Genomic DNA, 19441 nt, shown 5'->3' with positions numbered 1-19441 from the left:
GTGAAAAAATTTTCAATTTATGGATAGTTTTGCTTGCAAAATGCATTCTATTTTACTAAAGTTGGTGTGGGATTGGTAGCTTGAACATTTCTGAATATAAGAAAAATATAAAGGAACTGAAAAAAATGATTCTTATTGGTTTTTTAACATCAGAAATAAGGCCTCCCCCCCCCCCTTGGCTGCTTGCAACCATTTTCACTTTTTATTTTTTTATGCTCCAAATCCGAAATATTCTTTAAAATCTTAGGCATTCATTTACTCAATTTAACAATGCTGATCATCAAAAAATATTTTTGGGGTGGTGGCTAATTGTTTTCTGGGCAAAAAAAAATCATAACTTTGAATCTGTTTCTGTTCGTATGTGACCGGACCAAAAATATTTTTTTTAGGTACTTGAATTTGATCTTTTTGAAAACTTTTTCAACTGGAAAACTAGTTTGAACATTTATGAACATAATGATATGAAAATTGAACTGGAAAAATTGAGACTTATATTTTTATTTTGATCAAAAAGCCCCTCCCCCCATCCTTTTTTAATTTCGTGTCAATTTCTATTTTTTAAGGCTACAAATCCCTAAGGAATTTTCCCCCAAAAGGTTTGATATACTAAATTGAACATTTCTGAATATAAGAAAAATATAAATGAACTGAAAAAAATGGTTCTTATTGGTTTATTTTTGCCACAAAAGGGCCACCCCCCCTCGGCCTTGCTGTTTGCCATTATTGTCACTGTTTATACATATTTGTCTAGAAATATTTGGAATATCCTTTTGAAAATCAACCACATTGTAGCCAGAGAACTAATTTTATGAAACAAATCCATTTTACTAAAAAAAAGTATGTAAGTTTGAAATTAACAGCATAATTTTTATATAAATTGAAATAATTGAGGCATACTTTATGTGCAAAATAAACCAATATGCATCAATTTTTCCAGTTCAATTTTCATATCATTATGTTCAGAAATGTTCAAGCTACCAATCCCACACCAACTTTAGTAAAATAGAATGTATTTTGCTAGCAAAACTATCCATAAAGTGAAGACTATTTAAAAAAAACGGGGGGGGCGTGCATTTCATCAACAAAATAAACCAATATGCATCAATTTTTCCAGTTCAATTTTCATATCATTATGTTCAGAAATGTTCAAGCTACCAATCCCATACCAACTTTAGTAAAATAGAATGCATTTTGCAAGCAAAACTATCCATAAATTGAAAAAAATTTCACAAAAACAGGGGGGGCGTGCATTATATCCGCAAAATAAACCAATAAGATTTACTTTTTTCATTTCAATTTTCATATCATTGTGTGCAGAAATGTTCAGACTACTTTCCAAGTGAAAAAAGCTTTCAAAAAGACCAAACATAAGCACTGCAAATGAAGAGTTTTCGGTCCGGGTCAGGGTGACCCGGGAACATAAGATTTGTTACTTTTCTTAAACAGAACAGCAGTTTAAAGACTGACACAAACAAATTGATTTTCTGTGGCTTATCACCCGATATCAATGGTTTTACTTCTGTATATCACTAAGACAGACTGTGTGTCTAGAATGAAATGAAGGAGTCAATGAGGATTAAGAAATGCTGACCACAAGGACACTTTTTGGGTGGGTGGACAGTTCCCAAACATAGGATGTGGACAGCCTGCCTATTCTCAATAGGATTGTGGTACCTTAGAAGAGAGAGGCACATATTTCATCAAGCTTTCTAATTTACACATACAACCTAAGTGACTCTTGTGTTCAGAAGTGCCTATTTTTAAAATTTAATTAATAAACCAGTGATGCCCTTTTCTGGATAGGCAGAGATTAACAAATGTTATTTACACAATGGTAGAATCCGAGTCTTCAGAGAAGAGCAGTATACAAATGTAATAAATAATAGAAGTAATAATAACAACAACAACAACTATTATTATTATTATTATTATTATTATTATTATGTCTATATTTATGTTTGATCTGAAAACTGTAGAATATTTTTTTATTTATTGGATTTGTATGCCGCCCTTCTCCGTAGACTCGGGGCGGCTAACAACAGTAATAAAAACAGCATATAACAATCCAATATTAAAACAGTTAAAAACCCTTATTATAAAACCAAACATACATACTGTACAGACATACCATGCATAAAATTGTAAAGGCCTAGGGGGAAAGAGTATCTCAGTTCCCCCATGCCTGGCGACAGAGGTGGGTTTTAAGAAGCTTACGAAAGGCAAGGAGGGTGGGGGCAATTCTAATCTCTGGGGGGAGTTGGTTCCAGAGGGCCGGGGCCGCCACAGAGAAAGCTCTTCCCCTGGGTCCCGCCAAGCGACATTGTTTAATATATAATAATAATAATTATTATTTATTAGATTTGTATGCCGCCCCTCATGTCTATCCTCTTTAATATGTATTGTGTATTGGACTAAATAAATAAATAAATAAATAAATAAATAAATAAATAAATAAATAAATAATAGAATAATAATAATAATAATTTATTAGATTTGTATGCCGCCCCTCTCCGAAGACTCGGGGCGGCTCACAACAGAGTTGGAAGGGACCTTGGAGGTCTTCTAGTCCAACCGCCTGCTTAGGCAGGAAACCCTACACCAGAACAATGATTTTCTTGAAAACTTCCAGTGTTGGAGTATTTACAACTTCTGGAGGCAAGCTGTTCCACTGATTTATTGTTCTAACTGTCAGGAAATTTCTCCTTGGTTCTAAGTTGCTTCTCTCCTTGATCTTAAAACAAGCCAGTTTCTGAATGCGGTGCCCGGTGGCATATTTGTTACATCTCTATTGAAGCAACTGCACTGGTTGCAATTAGATATCAAGATTTAAAGTTCAGCTTTCAACCTACAAGGCTTTAAGCAATATGGAACTTTCGCTGTTAGACATTTCTTGGATTCATCAATAGGGGTTGAGGTTGTGTTTTTTTTTTACAATATTGTACTGTCTGATCTATTGATCTTTTTATCTCTTCAAACTGACTACCATCTTCTCCTCAAATTTAGGGCCTGAAGGGTCTTTTCTGAGACTGAAGGTTGTTTCTCCCACTTGGAAGAAGAGAAATGGGGAAAAGTCACTTAGTAGAAACATAGAAACATAGAAGTCTGACGGCAGAAAAAGACCTCATGGTCCATCTAGTCTGCCCTTATACTATTTTCTGTATTTTATCTTAGGATGGATATATGTTTATCCCAGGCATGTTTAAATTCAGTTACTGTGGATTTATCTACCACGTCTGCTGGAAGTTTGTTCCAAGGATCTACTACTCTTTCAGTAAAATAATATTTTCTCATGTTGCTTTTGATCTTTCCCCCAACTAACCTCAGATTGTGTCCCCTTGTTCTTGTGTTCACTTTCCTATTAAAAACACTTCCCCCCTGGACCTTATTTAACCCTTTAACATATTTAAATGTTTCGATCATGTCCCCCCTTTTCCTTCTGTCCTCCAGACTATACAGATTGAGTTCATTCAGTCTTTCCTGATACGTTTTATGCTTAAGACCTTCCACCATTCTTGTAGCCCGTCTTTGGACCCGTTCAATTTTGTCAATATCTAGTAGGGCCTTTGACAAAGGTGAAACTGTGCACTCCCAGCCATTTAAACCCCAGAGTGCTTTCCACAGCCTGCAACAGTTGTGGGAAAAGATTAGCATAATAATTGTCTGGAAGAACCCAGTGAAATGCAAAATGGAACAAAAGGTTCAAGCTGTGAGACAATCTGGAGGAACAAATATCTGGCTCTAGCTATCAACTTGGTTCTTTTTCAGACAAAATAAAAGGCATGTTTCTAATGCATTTGCAAGGTCTAAAAATACTCCTCCACAGCTTGCAGATGATGCGTTAATGGAAGGAGGATGGGAGAAATTCCTATGCAGCAGTTAAGAAGTTTATCAAGAAGCCCATCAGGATCTATTAACCTAAACAATGGGCACTAAAAATGAAGGAGGAAGATCAACTTAATAAGTTTTCAGACTATAGTTTAAGTCTCATATTAAACCACTCAATCTGCATCAAATTTAGCCTCCCCTGGGGAGGAGGGGGGGGGGGAGGAAATCACTCCAAACCAGGATTTTATATTAATAATATCGAACAAAAATACTGGAGGTAGAGTATCATAATAATATTGATTCTTTCTTCATTGCTTATTTGACCCCTATGACAATCATTAAGTGTTGTACCACATGATTCTTGACAAATCTATATTTTATTTTATGTACACTGAGAGCATATGTACCAAGACAAATTCCTTGCGTGTCCAATCACACTTGGCCAATAAATTCTGTTCTATTCTATTTTGTCAAGTTGTGTTGTCTTTTCCCCAACAAAGGACCATATCTACACATATAGCAACCAGGTTTCACTCAAATTCAAATCAAGAAATAGAGCTTATGAAGTATGTTTCTTTTTTAAAATTATTATTATTATTATTATTATTATTATTATTATTATTATTATTATTATTATTATTATTATTTACTTTTGGTCAACCCTTGTCTGATTCCTGGGCAAGTCTCTGAATTTTTTTGGGCAAGGTTTTTCAGATGTGGTTTGCCACTGCTTCCTTCTTAGGGCTGAAAAGTTAAAGGGTTAAATAAGGTCCAGGAGGGAAGTGTTTTTAATAGGAAAGTGAACACAAGAACAAGGGGGCAAGATCTGAAGTTAGTTGGGGGAAAGATCAAAAGCAACGTGAGAAAATATTGTTTTACTGAAAGAGTAGTAGATCCTTGGAACAAACTTCCAGCAGACGTGGTTGGTAAATCCACAGTAACTGAATTTAAACATGCCTGGGATAAACATATGTCCATCCTAAGATAAAATACAGGAAATAGTATAAGGACAGACTAGATGGACCATGAGGTCTTTTTCTGCCATTAGTCTTCTATGTTTGTATGTAAGAAAGAAACTGGACAAGGTCACTGTTGTGAGCACGTCTCGTCCACCTCTGACAATGATAGATTCTGGGGAGGATGAGCCAGGCCCCTCTGGATACCCTGGGACAGTGGGGCTGCCAGCTGATGCAGTGAGTGAGAGTGATGGGGAAAAAGACCTGGATGAACCTGAGGAATCACCAGGGGTGGCAGATATGTCAATGGAGGATTGGTCCCAGTCAGAGGATGAAGAGGACATTAGAATGGATGAGCCAATCTTAGATGCTAGGTTCAGGAGATTACAAAGCAGACAACAGCACTTGTATAGTAAAAGGAAGTAATGTGTAGGTTTTAACTCTAAGGCAGTGATGGCGAACCTTTTTTCCCTTGGGTGCCGAAAATGTGTGCGCACACACTATCGCACCTGCGTGAGTGCCCACACCCATAATTCAATGCTTGGGGAGGGGGAATTGCTTCCCTGCCCCCCCCTCCCCGGATGCCCTCTGGAGGCCAGAAACAGCCCGCTTCCCAACTTCTGGTGGGCCTGAAGAGGCTTCCCTGGAGCCTGGGTAGGGCAAAAACTCCCTCCCCATTAACCTGGAGGCCCTGCAGAAGTTAAAAATGCCCTTCCAGAGTCTCCATGTGACCTGAAAATCAGCTGGCCGCTGCGCACATGTATGCCGGAGCAGAGATGTGGCAACAGCTTGCTTGCCGGCAGATATGGCTCCACGTGCTACCTGTGGCATCCAGGCCATAGGTTTGCCATCACTGCTCTAGGGGATTGCTGACCACACCCAGCAGGTATAAAAAGAAAGGATTATGGGAAATTCTGGGTGGAGTTTCAACGTTGATTTCATGGACGCTGTGTTAGTTCTGGGGTTCCAGAAAATGCTTCCTGAAAATACCTGATTTCTGCTCTGTAAAGTTCTCTATTAGAAGCTGCCTGCCTGCCTGCCTGTGGTGAGCTGAATTATTTACCTTGTGACTCATAGCCTGTGTTAACTTGCTGGAATGCCAATTCGGCCTGAAGCTGGCACCCTTCGCAGCAGAGAACTCTATTCCATGAACTTTCAAAGACTGAATTCTGCTGTAGATGTTGCTTCTTCAAATACATACAATAATTCAAAGCTTAAAACGTGGGTTTTAGCCATTTGTTTCAATCTGAAAATCCCAGGATAGAACTTTAGCTGATTTTATGTCTAAGGCAGGACTAGAACTCATATGCTGCACGAATCCCAGCAACCAGTTAGATCCCACAGAGTGGGTCTTCTCTGGGTCCCGTCAACCAAACAATGTCGTTTGGCGAGACCCAGGGGAAGAGCCTTCTCTGTGGCGGCCCCGGCCCTCTGGAACCAACTCCCCCCAGAGATTAGAATTGCCCTCACCCTCCTTGCCTTTCGTAAGCTGCTTAAAACCCACCTCTGCCGCCAGGCATGGGGGAACTGAGATACTCTTTCCCCCTAGGCCTTTAAAATTTTATGGATGGTATGTCTGTATGTCTGTTTGGTTTTTATATAATGGGTTTTAACTGTTTTTAGTATTGGATTATACTGTTTTGTTACTGTTGTTAGTCGCCCCGAGTCTGCGGAGAGGGGCGGCATACAAATCCAATAAATAATAATAATAAATAATCTCTGGGTTTCCAGCCTGATGCTTTGAGATCTACACCAAGCTGACTCTCATGAAATATATTCAAAATCTCCACTTCCTAATCAGCAAACCCCCTAAAGATGCTGCTCTAACTCTTGTAGACCAGTTGTTTGCTGGGCAAATTTGAGTGTCAGTATCTCAGATTCTGGCCTGTGAGTGGCAGCTAAATTTCCCGATGGAGAATAAATGGACTATATCTGCCTACTTACTGACAGCCCAGGTTTGAGAACTGAGCACTAAGCAACAGGGTGAGTTCCTGTTACTTGCCCCAACTCCTGCCCATCTAAACAGTTTGAAAGCACGCAAATATGAGTAGATAGATACCACTTTGAGGTTTAAGGACCGCCACAATGCGAAGAAACATAGAAACATAGAAGACTGACGGCAGAAAAAGACCTCATGATCCATCTAGTCTGCCTTTATACTATTTCCTGTATTTTATCTTAGGATGGATATATGTTTATCCCAGGCATGTTTAAATTCAGTTACTGTGGATTTATCTACCACGTCTGCTGGAAGTTTGTTCCAAGGATCTACTACTCTTTCAGTAAAATAATATTTTCTCATGTTGCTTTTGATCTTTCCCCCAACTAACTTCAGATTGTGTCTCCTTGTTCTTGTGTTCACTTTCCTATTAAAAACACTTCCCTCCTGGACCTTATTTAACCCTTTAACATATTTAAATGTTTCGATCATGTCCCCCCTTTTCCTTCTGTCCTCCAGACTCTACAGATTGAGTTCATGAAGTCTTTCCTGATACGTTTTATGCTTAAGACCTTCCACCATTCCTGTAGCCTGTCTTTGGACCCGTTCAATTTTGTCAATATCTTTTTGTAGGTGAGGTCTCCAGAACTGAACACAGTATTCCAAATGTGGTCTCCCCACCACTCTATATAGCGGGATCATAATCTCCCTCTTCTTGCTTGTTATACCTCTAGCTATGCAGCCAAGCATCCTACTTGCTTTCCCTACCGCCTGACTGCACTGCTCACCCATTTTGAGACTGTCAGAAATCACTACCCCTAAATCCTTCTCTTCTGAAGTTTTTGCTAACACAGAACTGCCAATACAATACTCAGATTGAGGATTCCTTTTCCCCAAGTGCATTATTTTACATTTGGAAAGAAGGCATAGGGAGGGGGGCATAGTTAGATGGGAGTTTTGTAGACAAACAACAAGAACATTCCAACAGGTGACTGGAGTAAAGTAAAGTAGCCAGGCAACCAGCCACCACCTTCATTGGACAATGTAACTGACTGTTTGGGACAAGGGGAAACTTTTACTTTTTAATCAGGTGAAAACTGCAGGAATTTTCAGAGTTGATTTTCATCACTTTGTGCCAATATGGTATCTCCAATAAAATTGTTCTTTAAATCTGCCTGCCTGGGAGTTCTGCTTTCTATGGGGTTATTACTTGGAGCCAAAACAGAGCATTTGTCATAATAGGTTTAGAGGCCAAATATGCAATTTATCTTTCTTCCAGCAATGGTGGCAACCAAACTGCTTGCTGCTTACTTTGAGAGTGCTGTTCTTGGCAGTCAGCTGCTGCTCGAGCTGGGAGATCTGGCTGGTGGAATTTTCCCGAAGTTTGGTAAGGTTGCCTTGGAGTCTCTGAACATCTTCAACCAGCTGAGCAATTTCTCTTTCTTTGGAGGCCAGTTCTACTTCCAGGCTGGATCGTGTCAACACTTCAATGGCCTGCTCCTAAGAGTTAAAGGGAATTTGAGAGAGAGGAGACAGAAGAGATCACACAGTGACAAAGCCACATGTCAAATTTTATCTGCAGCGCATTAAAAATGGAAAGCTAATATTGAGTTATAGAGAATGGACCTAAAGTTCTCAGTATCAAATGTACTATTTTCTTCTGGGAGGTGTTAAAACATGCTAGAGAAAAGATTGTCAGAACCTTGCTTAAGATGATTACATAATTGTTTCAATGCATAATCTGATTTATTCCATATAGCATTTTACATTTTATGCACAGGACTGGGGGCCGTGGGCCCCACAAACATAGGGGCCCCATAATAATCTGTGTATATTAACTCATCAATGCAGCTTGTATCATATAAATAGAGCAACATATTTATTACATTTTACTGTATTTTTAAAATCAATACTAACATGCAAATATATGTTTACTTTTATCAACCATTTGTATTTTTATTTCCTGTGAGTAATTGCCATGGGGGCCCCAGTACACTGCCTGAGGCCCATAATGCTATTCAGACGGCCTTGGAAATACAGTGGTACCTCTACTTATGAACTTAATTCGTTCCGTGACCAGGTTCTTAAGTAGCAAAGTTTGTAAGAAGAAGCAATTTTTCCCATAGGAATCAATGTGAAAGCAAATAATGTGTGTGATTGGGGAAACCACAGGGAGGGTTGAGACCTTGTTTCCTCCCAGCAGATTCCTAGAGATGCCCCACAGATGCTTTTCTCTTCGCCTTTTCCGGCCCTGTTTCCTCCCAAGAGATTCCTAGAGATGCCCCACAGATGCTTCTCCTTGCCTTTTCTGGCCCTGTTTCCTCCCAGGAGATTCCTAGAGAGGTCCCACAGAGGCTTCTCCCTGCCTTTTCTGGTTACAATTTCGGAGGCTCGGGTTTGTAAGTGGAAAATGGTTCTTGAGAAGAGGCAAATTTTCTTGAACACCCGGTTCTTATCTAGAAAAGTTTGTAAGTAGATGCATTCTTAGGGGCAAGTACAAGTGCACTAGAGTGCCTTCCGTCCCCTGTCCTATTGCTCTCCTATATCTCCTATACCTTTCTTCTATTCCTATAGCTCTTCTTCTATTCTTTCATTGATATGTTCTATTACTATATCTTCTCTTCTATTATTTCTTAGATATATTTTACTATGAGTATCTCCTCTATAACCTTCATCATGTATTTTACTATGTGTATATAGATATATACCCACTATAACCCTCATTGTTTATTGAACAAAATAAATAAATAAATAAATAAATAAATAAAAATAGGTAGAGGTACCACTGTACCATAGTCCTGAAATGTCCAGTTCTTCCAGGGTAGAAGATTCTGGCTAAATAATTTAGATTTACACAGGGGGAAACTTTAAGACGTTTGAAGGCAGGCACTCCAAGAAGATTATTGGGAATAGAATGCTGCCTCTTACCACATCCGGTGCTTTCTGAATCTGGTTAGCCAGCTGGAGAGATTTGTTTGCAGATGAGAGTTGTTCCTTCAAGGACTCTGCTTCTCTTTGAGCTACCTCTGCCCTCTGAAAAAAAAAGGGGGGGGCAGGAATCAGGAAGTGAGGATGGGGGAGAGGGAGAGAATGTACATTTGATTTAACAACTGGCAATTATTGCACGAACATTCATCAATTCATGCCCGACTGAGTATAATTGATTTTCCTAAACACTCAACCTAATAAATGATGGGGGGAGAACCTCTGAATGTGATGGATTTTTATTTTAAACAGTACAAGGAAGAAATAATTGAGCGATTATGACAGTAATTTAACGCTAGGAGCAAGGAATCCCCTGCTGACACAAATGCTGCGGCCCACTGAATTTCCCAGGCTGGATGAATGTGAGTGGAAATGGATTCCTTTGATTCAATTGCCTTCTGTATTCTGAGCCAAAGCAGGCAGAGTTGCACGATTCCTTGTGGGAATAATTCTCATGAGGAAATGCTGAATTAAGTGATCCTCAGTCTGCTTCGCCTGAAATAATCACAATGGCCTTTTGTGGAGTCTCTTTCTTCCATACCCATGTCTCTCCTTTGCATACACGCACACAGTGAATTATACAAGGTAAGGAGAATGGTTACAGGCTTAAATCCACATTACATTTTTATTCTGCCTTACAAAAAAAAACACCTCCAACAAAAACAGGAGGCAATAACCTCTAATATGCCAGAGATTGCTGAAAATGTTTCTTATCAGCCCAAACCAGTAGGGCCAATTATCAAGCTGATGGGAATTATTATTATTATTTATTATTATTTATTGGATTTGTATGCTACCCCTCTCCGCAGACTCGGGGCGGCTAACAACAATAATAAAAACAGCATGTAAATCCAATACTAAAACAACTAAAAAACCCTTATTGTAAAACCAAACATACATACAAACAAACATACCATGCATAAATTGTAAAGGCCTAGGGGGGAAGAATATCTCAGTTCCCCCATGTCTGACGGCAGAGGTGGGTTTTAAGGAGCTTACGAAAGGCGAGGAGGGTGGGGGCAATTTTAATCTCCGGGGGGAGTTGGTTCCAGAGGGCCGGGGCCGCCACAGAGAAGGCTCTTCCCCTGGGCCCCGCCAAGCGACATTGTTTTGTTGACGGGACCCGGAGAAGGCCCACTCTGTGGGACCTATTCGGTTGGTGGGATTCATGCGGCAGAAGGCGGTCTCGTATTGTAATTCCAATATCTAGAGTCACCTTTTCTCACTCTGTTCTAAGGGGCATACTGTATCATCCAAAATAGTTGTTCTTGTCCTTACAAAACCCGTGGTGAGGAAATGGAAGAAGAAGAGGCCACCCAATCTACAATATCTCTTTGCACAGCGCTTGCAAGCACTGGGCTCTTCTATACATAAATGCAGCTCACTGCAAGGATATGACATTTATGGGATCCGTTCCTATAAACACTTTGAGGACTGGATCGAGGCTGCCCAGTAAACTTCCTGGCTTTGAGAAGAGGTGCTGGATCAAGTTCTTCTTAGTCAAAAATCTAACACATCAGCTGTTCCACATTTGTTTTTAATGAATACATGACACACAAAACAGTAGCTCCAGAGTCTAGAGGGAAAAGAAAGGCATGAAAACCTTCAATTATAAATGTACTCATTGGAGCAAGTACATGCTACTGTAGAAGCATCTTCTTTTGGATGGCTTAAAGCAGGAATAATTCATTGTATATGGTGCTTATAGACCATAGTTTATTTGACAGAGAGAGAGAGAGAGAGAGAGAGAGAGAGAGAGAGAGAAAGAAAGAAAGAAAGAAAGAAAGAAAGAAAGAAAGAAAGAAAGAAAGAAAGGGGAAATGGTGTTTGCTCCTCCTACTGCTTTCCAAACTAGCTTCAAAGATAACAGGGCATAAAGTGCTCAAAGCAGAAAGGCCTTGTAGGTCTCTCCAAATCCAGTCCCGGAAAAATTGCAACTTCCAGTGCCTAGATAGATACTCCAGCATCTCAAATTTCAGGATTTCCAGTCTTGGCATCTCTCCAAATGCTCTCAGAGTTGGCATGATATATTTTCAGTGGAATGATTAAAATCATTTATTTACTATCTTTCAGAACATTATTCTGAAATAATGTTTTTATTATTATTGTTATGTCAGTACAACACAGCAAACAAGAACACTATGCTGGATTTCGTATTTCATCACCAGTCGGGCGCTTCCCAAGCACCTAGGACTGCGTGATGTAGCGGCGAATTATGTTTGCCGATCCCAGTAAAGCGGCCTTTTGCAATTGACAGATGGAGATTTTGTCAATTCCGATGATTTTCAAATGTCCACTGAGATCCTTTGGCACTGCGCCCAGCGTGCCAAGTACCACTGGGACCACTTTCACTGGCTTATGCCAGAGTCGTTGCAGCTCGATATTTAGATCTTCGTATTTCACTAATTTCTCTAGCTGCTTCTCCTCAATTCTGCTGTCTCCTGGGATTGCGATGTCGATGATCCATACTTTCTTTTCCTCCACTATCACAATGTCTGGTGTGTTATGCTTCAGAATTCGGTCAGTCTGAAGTTGGAAGTCCCACAGTAGTTTTGCTTGCTCATTTTCGACCACTTTTTCGGGCTTATGATCCCACCAGTTCTTTGCCACTGGTAAATGGTAGTTCCGGCACAAGATCCAATGGATGATGATGATGATGATTATTATTATTTAGATTTGTATGCCGCCCCTCTCCGAAGACTATTATTATTATTTAATAATAATAACAATAACAATAATAATAACAACAACAGAACTGGAAGGGACCTTGGAGGTCTTCTAGTCCAACCCCTTGCTTAGGTAGGAAACCTTATACTACTTCAGACAGATGGTTATCCAACATCTTTAAAATTCCAGTGTTGGAGCATTCACAACTTCTGGAGGCAAGCTGTTCCACTGATTAATTGTTCTAATTGTCAGGAATTTTCTTCTTAGTTCTAAGTTACTTCTCTCCTTGTTTAATTTCCACCCATTGCTTCATGTTCTACCGTCAGGTGCTTTCACTTTTCTTTCATTTTTTCATTCATTTGGTGTTTAAACATAATGATTCCATTAAAAGAAGATGAATACTTCAATGAAGAACTCGGTCTTCAAGCTTTCATTCCTATTTTGCAGATAATTTTCTCCTGAAATGTTTGTATAAGGTGATTCTCAGTCATCTGGGTCACAGTTGTGCTCAAAGGTGCTTTTTCAAAAGGCAACTGGACCGTCTTTGTTTTTCCTTGAAGGTGTTTCACTTGTCATCCAAGAAGCTTCATCAATTCAACCAAGCTTCTTGGATGAGAAGTGAAAAGCATCTATGAGACGATCCTGAGGAGATTTTAAACTTGGTTCTTCACATAAATAGTTTTTATTAGAGAAGATATATTTGCATGATCAGGTATTTTGATGGAATAGGGAATCCAAAATAATCCTTCCCTCCATCTGGTGCAAACAGTTTAACTTTGATCAAAATTTTTGAATTGATCATGTCTACAACCAAATCTATTTCCTAAACAAAGTATAATAATAATAATAATAATAATAATAATAATAATAATAATAATAATAATAATAATAATAATGTATTAGATTTGTATGCCGCCCATCTCCACAGACTTGGATCAGTGTTTTTCAACCAGTGTGCCGCGGCACACTAGTGTGCCGCCAGACATGGTCAGGTGTGCCGCAAAGCTCAGAGAGAAAGAGAACAAGAGAGAGAGAAAGAGAAAGAGAACAAGAGAGAGAGAAAGAGAACAAGAGAAAGAAAGAGAGAGAGAAAGAGAGAGGGAGGGAAGGAGAGAAAGACATAGAGGGAGGGAGGGAGGGAGGGAGGGAGAGAGAAAGAGCAAAAAAGAGAGGAAGGAAGGAAGAGAAAGAAAGAGAAATGAAGAGAGAGAAAGAAAGAGGAAGGAAGGGAGAGAAAGAGGGAGGGAGAAAGAAATACTGTAGAGCGAAGGGGAGGAAGAGAGAGAGAGAATTTTTTTGTCCAAACTTTTTTTAGCCCCCCCCCCCCAGGGTTTTGTAAATGTAAAAAATGTGCCGCGGCTCAAAAAAAGGTTGAAAATCACCGACTTGGATAACAAACTAATACAATAAAAATACATGAAAAAGAGAAGTTAAAAATGAATTTTAATTTTTTACCCCTCCCCTAAATATTTGCTTACAGCCAAGGTAATAAAAGAAAAAAAAATAGACCGACGAAAAATATCAATGGCTGCTTTATGTCATTTCCACTTAACCAAGACTTCAATCAAAGTTACCAAAACTGGAGGTAAAGCCAATAGTGGTTATTTATACTTCAAAAGCAAGAATTCATGGAAGAAACTGTCCAGGCTGCTCTTAGGTCCTTAACTATGACCTGGTAATTTTGATATCATCAAGGGTGATGACAGTAAAAAAAAAAAAAAAAGCTTTCTAATCAAAGCTGAAAAGAGGACATTATCCAACTTTAAAATCTTACTTGATTTGCTCTTTCAAGGTCTGTCATGATCATCTCAATTTCATCTGACCTAAAGAGAGAGAGAGGGGAAAAAAGGTCTATTAAGCTCTGAAAAAACAAGTAAAAACATATCAAACACCAATTATTTGGACTTTTTAATGTCTATAACATTTGCGCGCAGCAATATGTTCTTCAAATATCTTAAAAGCGATTCATATTTCATGTCAAATCATTGTAAAATTAAGAAACTCAAGTTAGAACTTTTATTTTTCTAAAAATAACATGTGGGTCATCAAAACAATTAGCCAGAATAATTGGGATATTATTTCATTGTTAAAGCGAAAAAAATAAATGCCATCGTATATAATCTTGGATTTGGCAACAGAGGGTTGCATAGTGTGAAGGGCACCAACATTGCAAAGAAAATAATGTAGGATTGTAAGAATGCCAAATTTCATGAGATTTGGGTAAAAATACCAAAATCATGGATGAAGATATAAAAACTTCATGAAATTACTACCATTTCTACTTAAAAAAAAATATTTGTAGGCTGGGGCTGAATCATCACATAGGATCCAAAGATTGCATCCCATACATTGTCCAAGTTGTAGTATGTAGAGTGTATGCAATTGCTTCATAGGCTGCACTTACGGAAGAAAAACTCACCGTGAAGCTAGAAGGGACTATTTATGGTAGCATTTTTCAAACAACCTCAAGATGCGTGGACTTGAACTTGACTGTGCTCCACATAGAAATCTAAACTAAAGCATCACCAACATATTTTTTTTTCCAGGTATACATTTTTTATTTTCCCCCATAGTAACTTTTTCAATACATTACAAAATACCTTCTATTTGTATTACAATAAAAGCAGTATCTTATTAGCTAGACATGTATAATCCCAAAAATAAATTTTCAATTCCAAATTATTTACTTTGGGTACATATCAAACTCCCAAACCTCAACCTCTAGTTTTGTCATCTAGATAACCAATTTTCTTCTAATTAAATTCAACATTAACTTCCTTTTGACAATGTTAACTCATTATGCTTATCATCTTGCAAACCTATATAAGCTGTCGTGCCTTCTTCCATTTCTTATACATTTTTCTTTAAAAACAAAAACCCTTATATAACCTTCTCCTAATTAATAAAAATAAAGAAATATACAAAAGACAAATCCACATAGCTACTATTAAATTAAAAAAAAACAACTGTTACCAATCCAAGTTTTCAAACCCTACTTTCTTGTATATTTATATATTAAAAAATCACTTCTGACATTAAATCTAATTTCTATTATAAATTCATATTACCTTTTCTATATTCTATGTTAATATTCCCCAATCAATTAATATTCAACCAATTAACAATTACTATTATTAACTTTTAAGCACCATTTACATTTTCCAAATGTGTTTCAAATTCATCTTGCATAATCATTGAATCATCACTTTCATACTTCTAGTTCATATCAAGATCAGCTTATTTCTTATGTAAATATTCCAATAATAATAATAATAATAATAATAATAATAATAATAATAATAATTTATTAGATTTATATGCCGCCCCTCTCCGAAGACTCTGGGCGGCTCACGCCAATAACAACAATGTAACAAATCTAATACATTAAAAGAAATCTAAAACCCATTATTTAAAAACCATACAACACACTCATACCATACATAAATAATATAACCCAGGGGCCCAGATTCCCCATGCCTGACGACATAGGTGGGTCTTTAATAGCTTACGAAAGTCAAGGAGGGTGGGGGCAATTCTAATCTCAGGGGGGAGTTGGTTCCAGAGGGCTGCGGCTGTCACAAAGAAGGCTCTTCCCCTGGGGCCCGCCAGACGGCATTGTTTTGTCGACGGGACCCGGAGAAGGCCAACTCTGTGGGACCTAATCGGTTGCTGGGATTCGTGCAGCAGAAGGCGGTTCCGAAGGTATTCTGGTCCGAGGCCATGAAGGGTTTATAGGTCATTACCAACACTTTGAATTGTGACCGGAAATTAATCGGCAACCAGTGCAGGCCGCAAAGTGTTGAGGAAACGTGGGCAAATCTAGGAAGCCCCACGATAGCTCTCGCGGTCGCATTCTGCACGATCTGAAGTTTCCGAACACTTTTCAATGGTAGCCCCATGTAGAGAGCATTGCAGTAGTTGAACCTCGAGGTGATGAGGGCGTGAGTGACTGTGAGCAGTGACTCCCTGTCCAAATAGGGCCGCAACTGGTGCACCAGGCAAAGGGAAAATTAAGTTTCTCTATATACATATTTCTAATACAATCTTATAAGTAAATACATCTATTACTACTTCAAAACAACCCAAATTATATTCATAAAAATAAAAGAAAAAAAACCCTATTTTTAACTTATTAAATGATCAATCACCCCTTTTCAAATTTACATCAATCTTACCAAATCTCAAAAATTTTCTCTCTTGTCTTTTTCTACCCCTCTAACTTCTTCTTTTCCCTTTTCCTCCCAGGTTGTGCCGTCTTTCCCAATTTTTTAATTTCCATTTTAATTTCTGTTTTACTATGCCCACTAAAATGTATCAGATCACATCTATTCCATTTTCTATTAGTGCTCATCTTACTATAATTATCATTAAACATGTGACCATCAACTCCCTCATTAATCAAGCCATTTTCTAATTGCTTTAAACCATCTAATTTATTTATTTATTTATTTATTTATTTATTTATTGGATTTGTATGTCGCCCCTCTCCGTAGACTCGGGGCGGCTAACAACAGTAATAAAAAACATCATATAAATCCAATATTAAAACAACTAAAAAACCCTTATTGTAAAACCAAACATCCCTACAAACAAACATGACATGCATAAATTGTAAAGGCCTAGGGGGAAAGAATATCTCAATTCCCCCATGCCTGACGGCAGAGGTGGGTTTTAAGGAGCTTACGAAAGGCAAGGAGGGTGGGGGCAATTCTAATCTCCAGTGGGAGTTGGTTCCAGAGGGCCGGGGCCGCCACAGACAAGGCTTTTCCCCTGGGCCCCGCCAAACGACATTGTTTTGTTGATGGGACCCGGAGAAGGCCCATGCTGAGGGACCTAACCATAATTATCAGTCATGTGTCCTTTAATCTGTCCATTTTGAAATTGTCCAATGTATATCGCCTTAATATTTCCATCGCTTCCTGTGTGCTGATCAATCTGATCATCCTTCTTCTTTTCATCTCTACTGTTTCTTGTATTTCCCACCATGTTGTCATAATCATCTTGTTTTGAAACTCTTTGAAGATTTTTTATATTTTCAATTAAGGAGTTAGCGTTGTTTCTCATTTTCTCTCTCCATTCTTTAATGCTTGTGCATAGGCCACTACATAAATCTCTTATTTCTCGAAGCTCTATCTTTGTCCAGCTAGCTGCCCAGTAGCAAATCTTTATACAGCCTCAAAGCATAAAAGCCTCAGAAGAAAAATCAAACTCTTTTTTTCCTTTTCTTCCCCCCCTTTCAGGTTCACATAAAATTCAGCAGAAAAGTATTCTTCCTCAGTTCTCAGCTCTTTTTATCAGTTATTATATAAATAGTTCAGTTAGCTCAATTGAATCAAGGTCGCATCTGGCAGAACATACATTCCAGTCAAATTCGGCCTCAACTTTGCCAACAGATTTTCTATCATGCAGGCTCACAGTTGCCTTCTTTTAAATTCTCCGAGTCTACGGAGAGGGGCGGCATACAAATCTAATAAATAATAATAATAATAATAATAATAATAATAATAATAATAATAATAATAATAAATTCCAACACAATCAGAACAATAAGTTTTAAATCAATTCTACTTCCACTTTTCCAAGTTTATGAAATTCCTGGGTTTTAGTTTTAGTTTTGATTAGCTTTTCATGTTCACTTAAACTCAGTTAAACAATTCTGATGCCTTTCGTAAACTCCCCAAAACCCACCTTTGTCGTCAGACATAGGGGAATTGAAATATCTCCCCCGGGCCTATACAATTTATGTATGGTATGTTTGTACGTATGTCTGCTTAATAATGGGGTTTTTAAAATATTTGAAATTGTAAATTATTAGATTTGTTATGAACTGTTTTATTGTGTTGTGAGCCGCCCCGAGTCTACGGAGAGGGGCGGCATACAAATCTAATAAATAAATAAATAAAAATAAATGCATCCGCTTTGCACTTTCCGCTGTAGATTGTCTCCCGATCACAAAGGCAGTCTTTGAAAGTATTTTCCCCTCCGGCAAAGTGTTCACCTTCTCTTTCAAAGATTTCTTCTTTTCAACCTCCAGCACAAAAATTTGCATTCCCTCACTTTCCAGATGACATCCTCCGCGCTTTCTCTATCCTTGCGATCGTAGTCACCTCAGTTAACAGCGGCAAGCCGCTTCTACTCTGCTGCTGATGGAGGCTCTCAGATGACACCCGGGGGATATGCCGACCCCAAAATGGGAACCAAACCAGGTCCCCTTCTCCCCCGCCCCCTTCAGGGAGGTTCTGGGCTGATTCAACAGAACCAGCACCCCCAAACAGCAGGAGTCCAGCAATTCCTCCACAGGAGTGAAAGGAATGTAGTGGCACCTAGGCGGATGACCAGCATCCCCAACATATGACTTTGCTTGGACATATCAAGGAAGGGGAATTCACTACTGTCATTGGAAATAAGTACCACTGTCCAATTGCTCTTACATTTTGAAAGCAATACTAAATCAAACGGAATCTGTACCATGAACTCCTCCCCTTTCCCAGAAACTGATCCCATGGCATGATGATTCCCTGGTTTACTGGGGAGCTCCAGGAAATGAAGCGCCAGAAGAACGCCTTATAGCAGTGATGGCGAACCTTTTTTTCCTTGGGTGCCTAAAGAGTGGGGGGGGGCGCTATTGTGCATGTGCGAGTGCCCACAACAATAATTCAATGGCCTGGGGAGGGCAAAAACACCTTCCCCCACCCCCCGGAGGCCCTCTGGAGGCCACAAATGGCCTATTTCCCAACTTCTGGTGGCTCCAGTAGGCTCCTGTTACACTGGAGCTGGGGGAGAATAAAACCGCCCTCCTCTATCTCCCCAGAGGCTCCCTGGAAGCCAAAACCACCCTCCCAGAGTCTCTGTGTAAGCCAAAAATCAGCTGGCCAGCACACACATGCACATTGGAGCTGAGCTAGGGCAACATGCACATTGGAGCTGAGGACCGGAGGGGGCTGCTGGCGGCTACTTAAGATCCCCCAAGACGCCAGAAAAGCGGAGGAACATCCGAGACGCTCAGCGTGGGGGCGGGTGAGAGCCGCTGCGACCTGGGCGTCTCCTGAGGAGCCCAGCCCAGCTGAGG

At 39.2% G+C, this 19441-nt stretch overlaps 1 protein-coding gene across 6 annotated transcripts in view; it reads right to left on the bottom strand.

The window, feature by feature from the left end:
- Nucleotides 1-19441, bottom strand: part of CUX1 (cut like homeobox 1) — a 538811-nt gene that overhangs the window by 180703 nt on the left and 338667 nt on the right. For all 6 annotated transcript variants that reach the window (XM_070735185.1, XM_070735186.1, XM_070735184.1 and 3 more), the window contains exons 9-11: nucleotides 14147-14195; nucleotides 9649-9753; nucleotides 8032-8220 (exon numbers count right to left, since the gene is read on the bottom strand). In XM_070735185.1, coding sequence (XP_070591286.1) covers nucleotides 8032-8220; nucleotides 9649-9753; nucleotides 14147-14195 — 343 coding nt within the window. The remainder of the gene's footprint in view (nucleotides 1-8031; nucleotides 8221-9648; nucleotides 9754-14146; nucleotides 14196-19441) is intronic.

Source organism: Erythrolamprus reginae, chromosome 1 (genome assembly GCF_031021105.1).
Source record: "Erythrolamprus reginae isolate rEryReg1 chromosome 1, rEryReg1.hap1, whole genome shotgun sequence".
NCBI lineage: Eukaryota > Metazoa > Chordata > Lepidosauria > Squamata > Dipsadidae > Erythrolamprus > Erythrolamprus reginae.
This window is presented reverse-complemented; position numbering and strand designations above follow the sequence as displayed.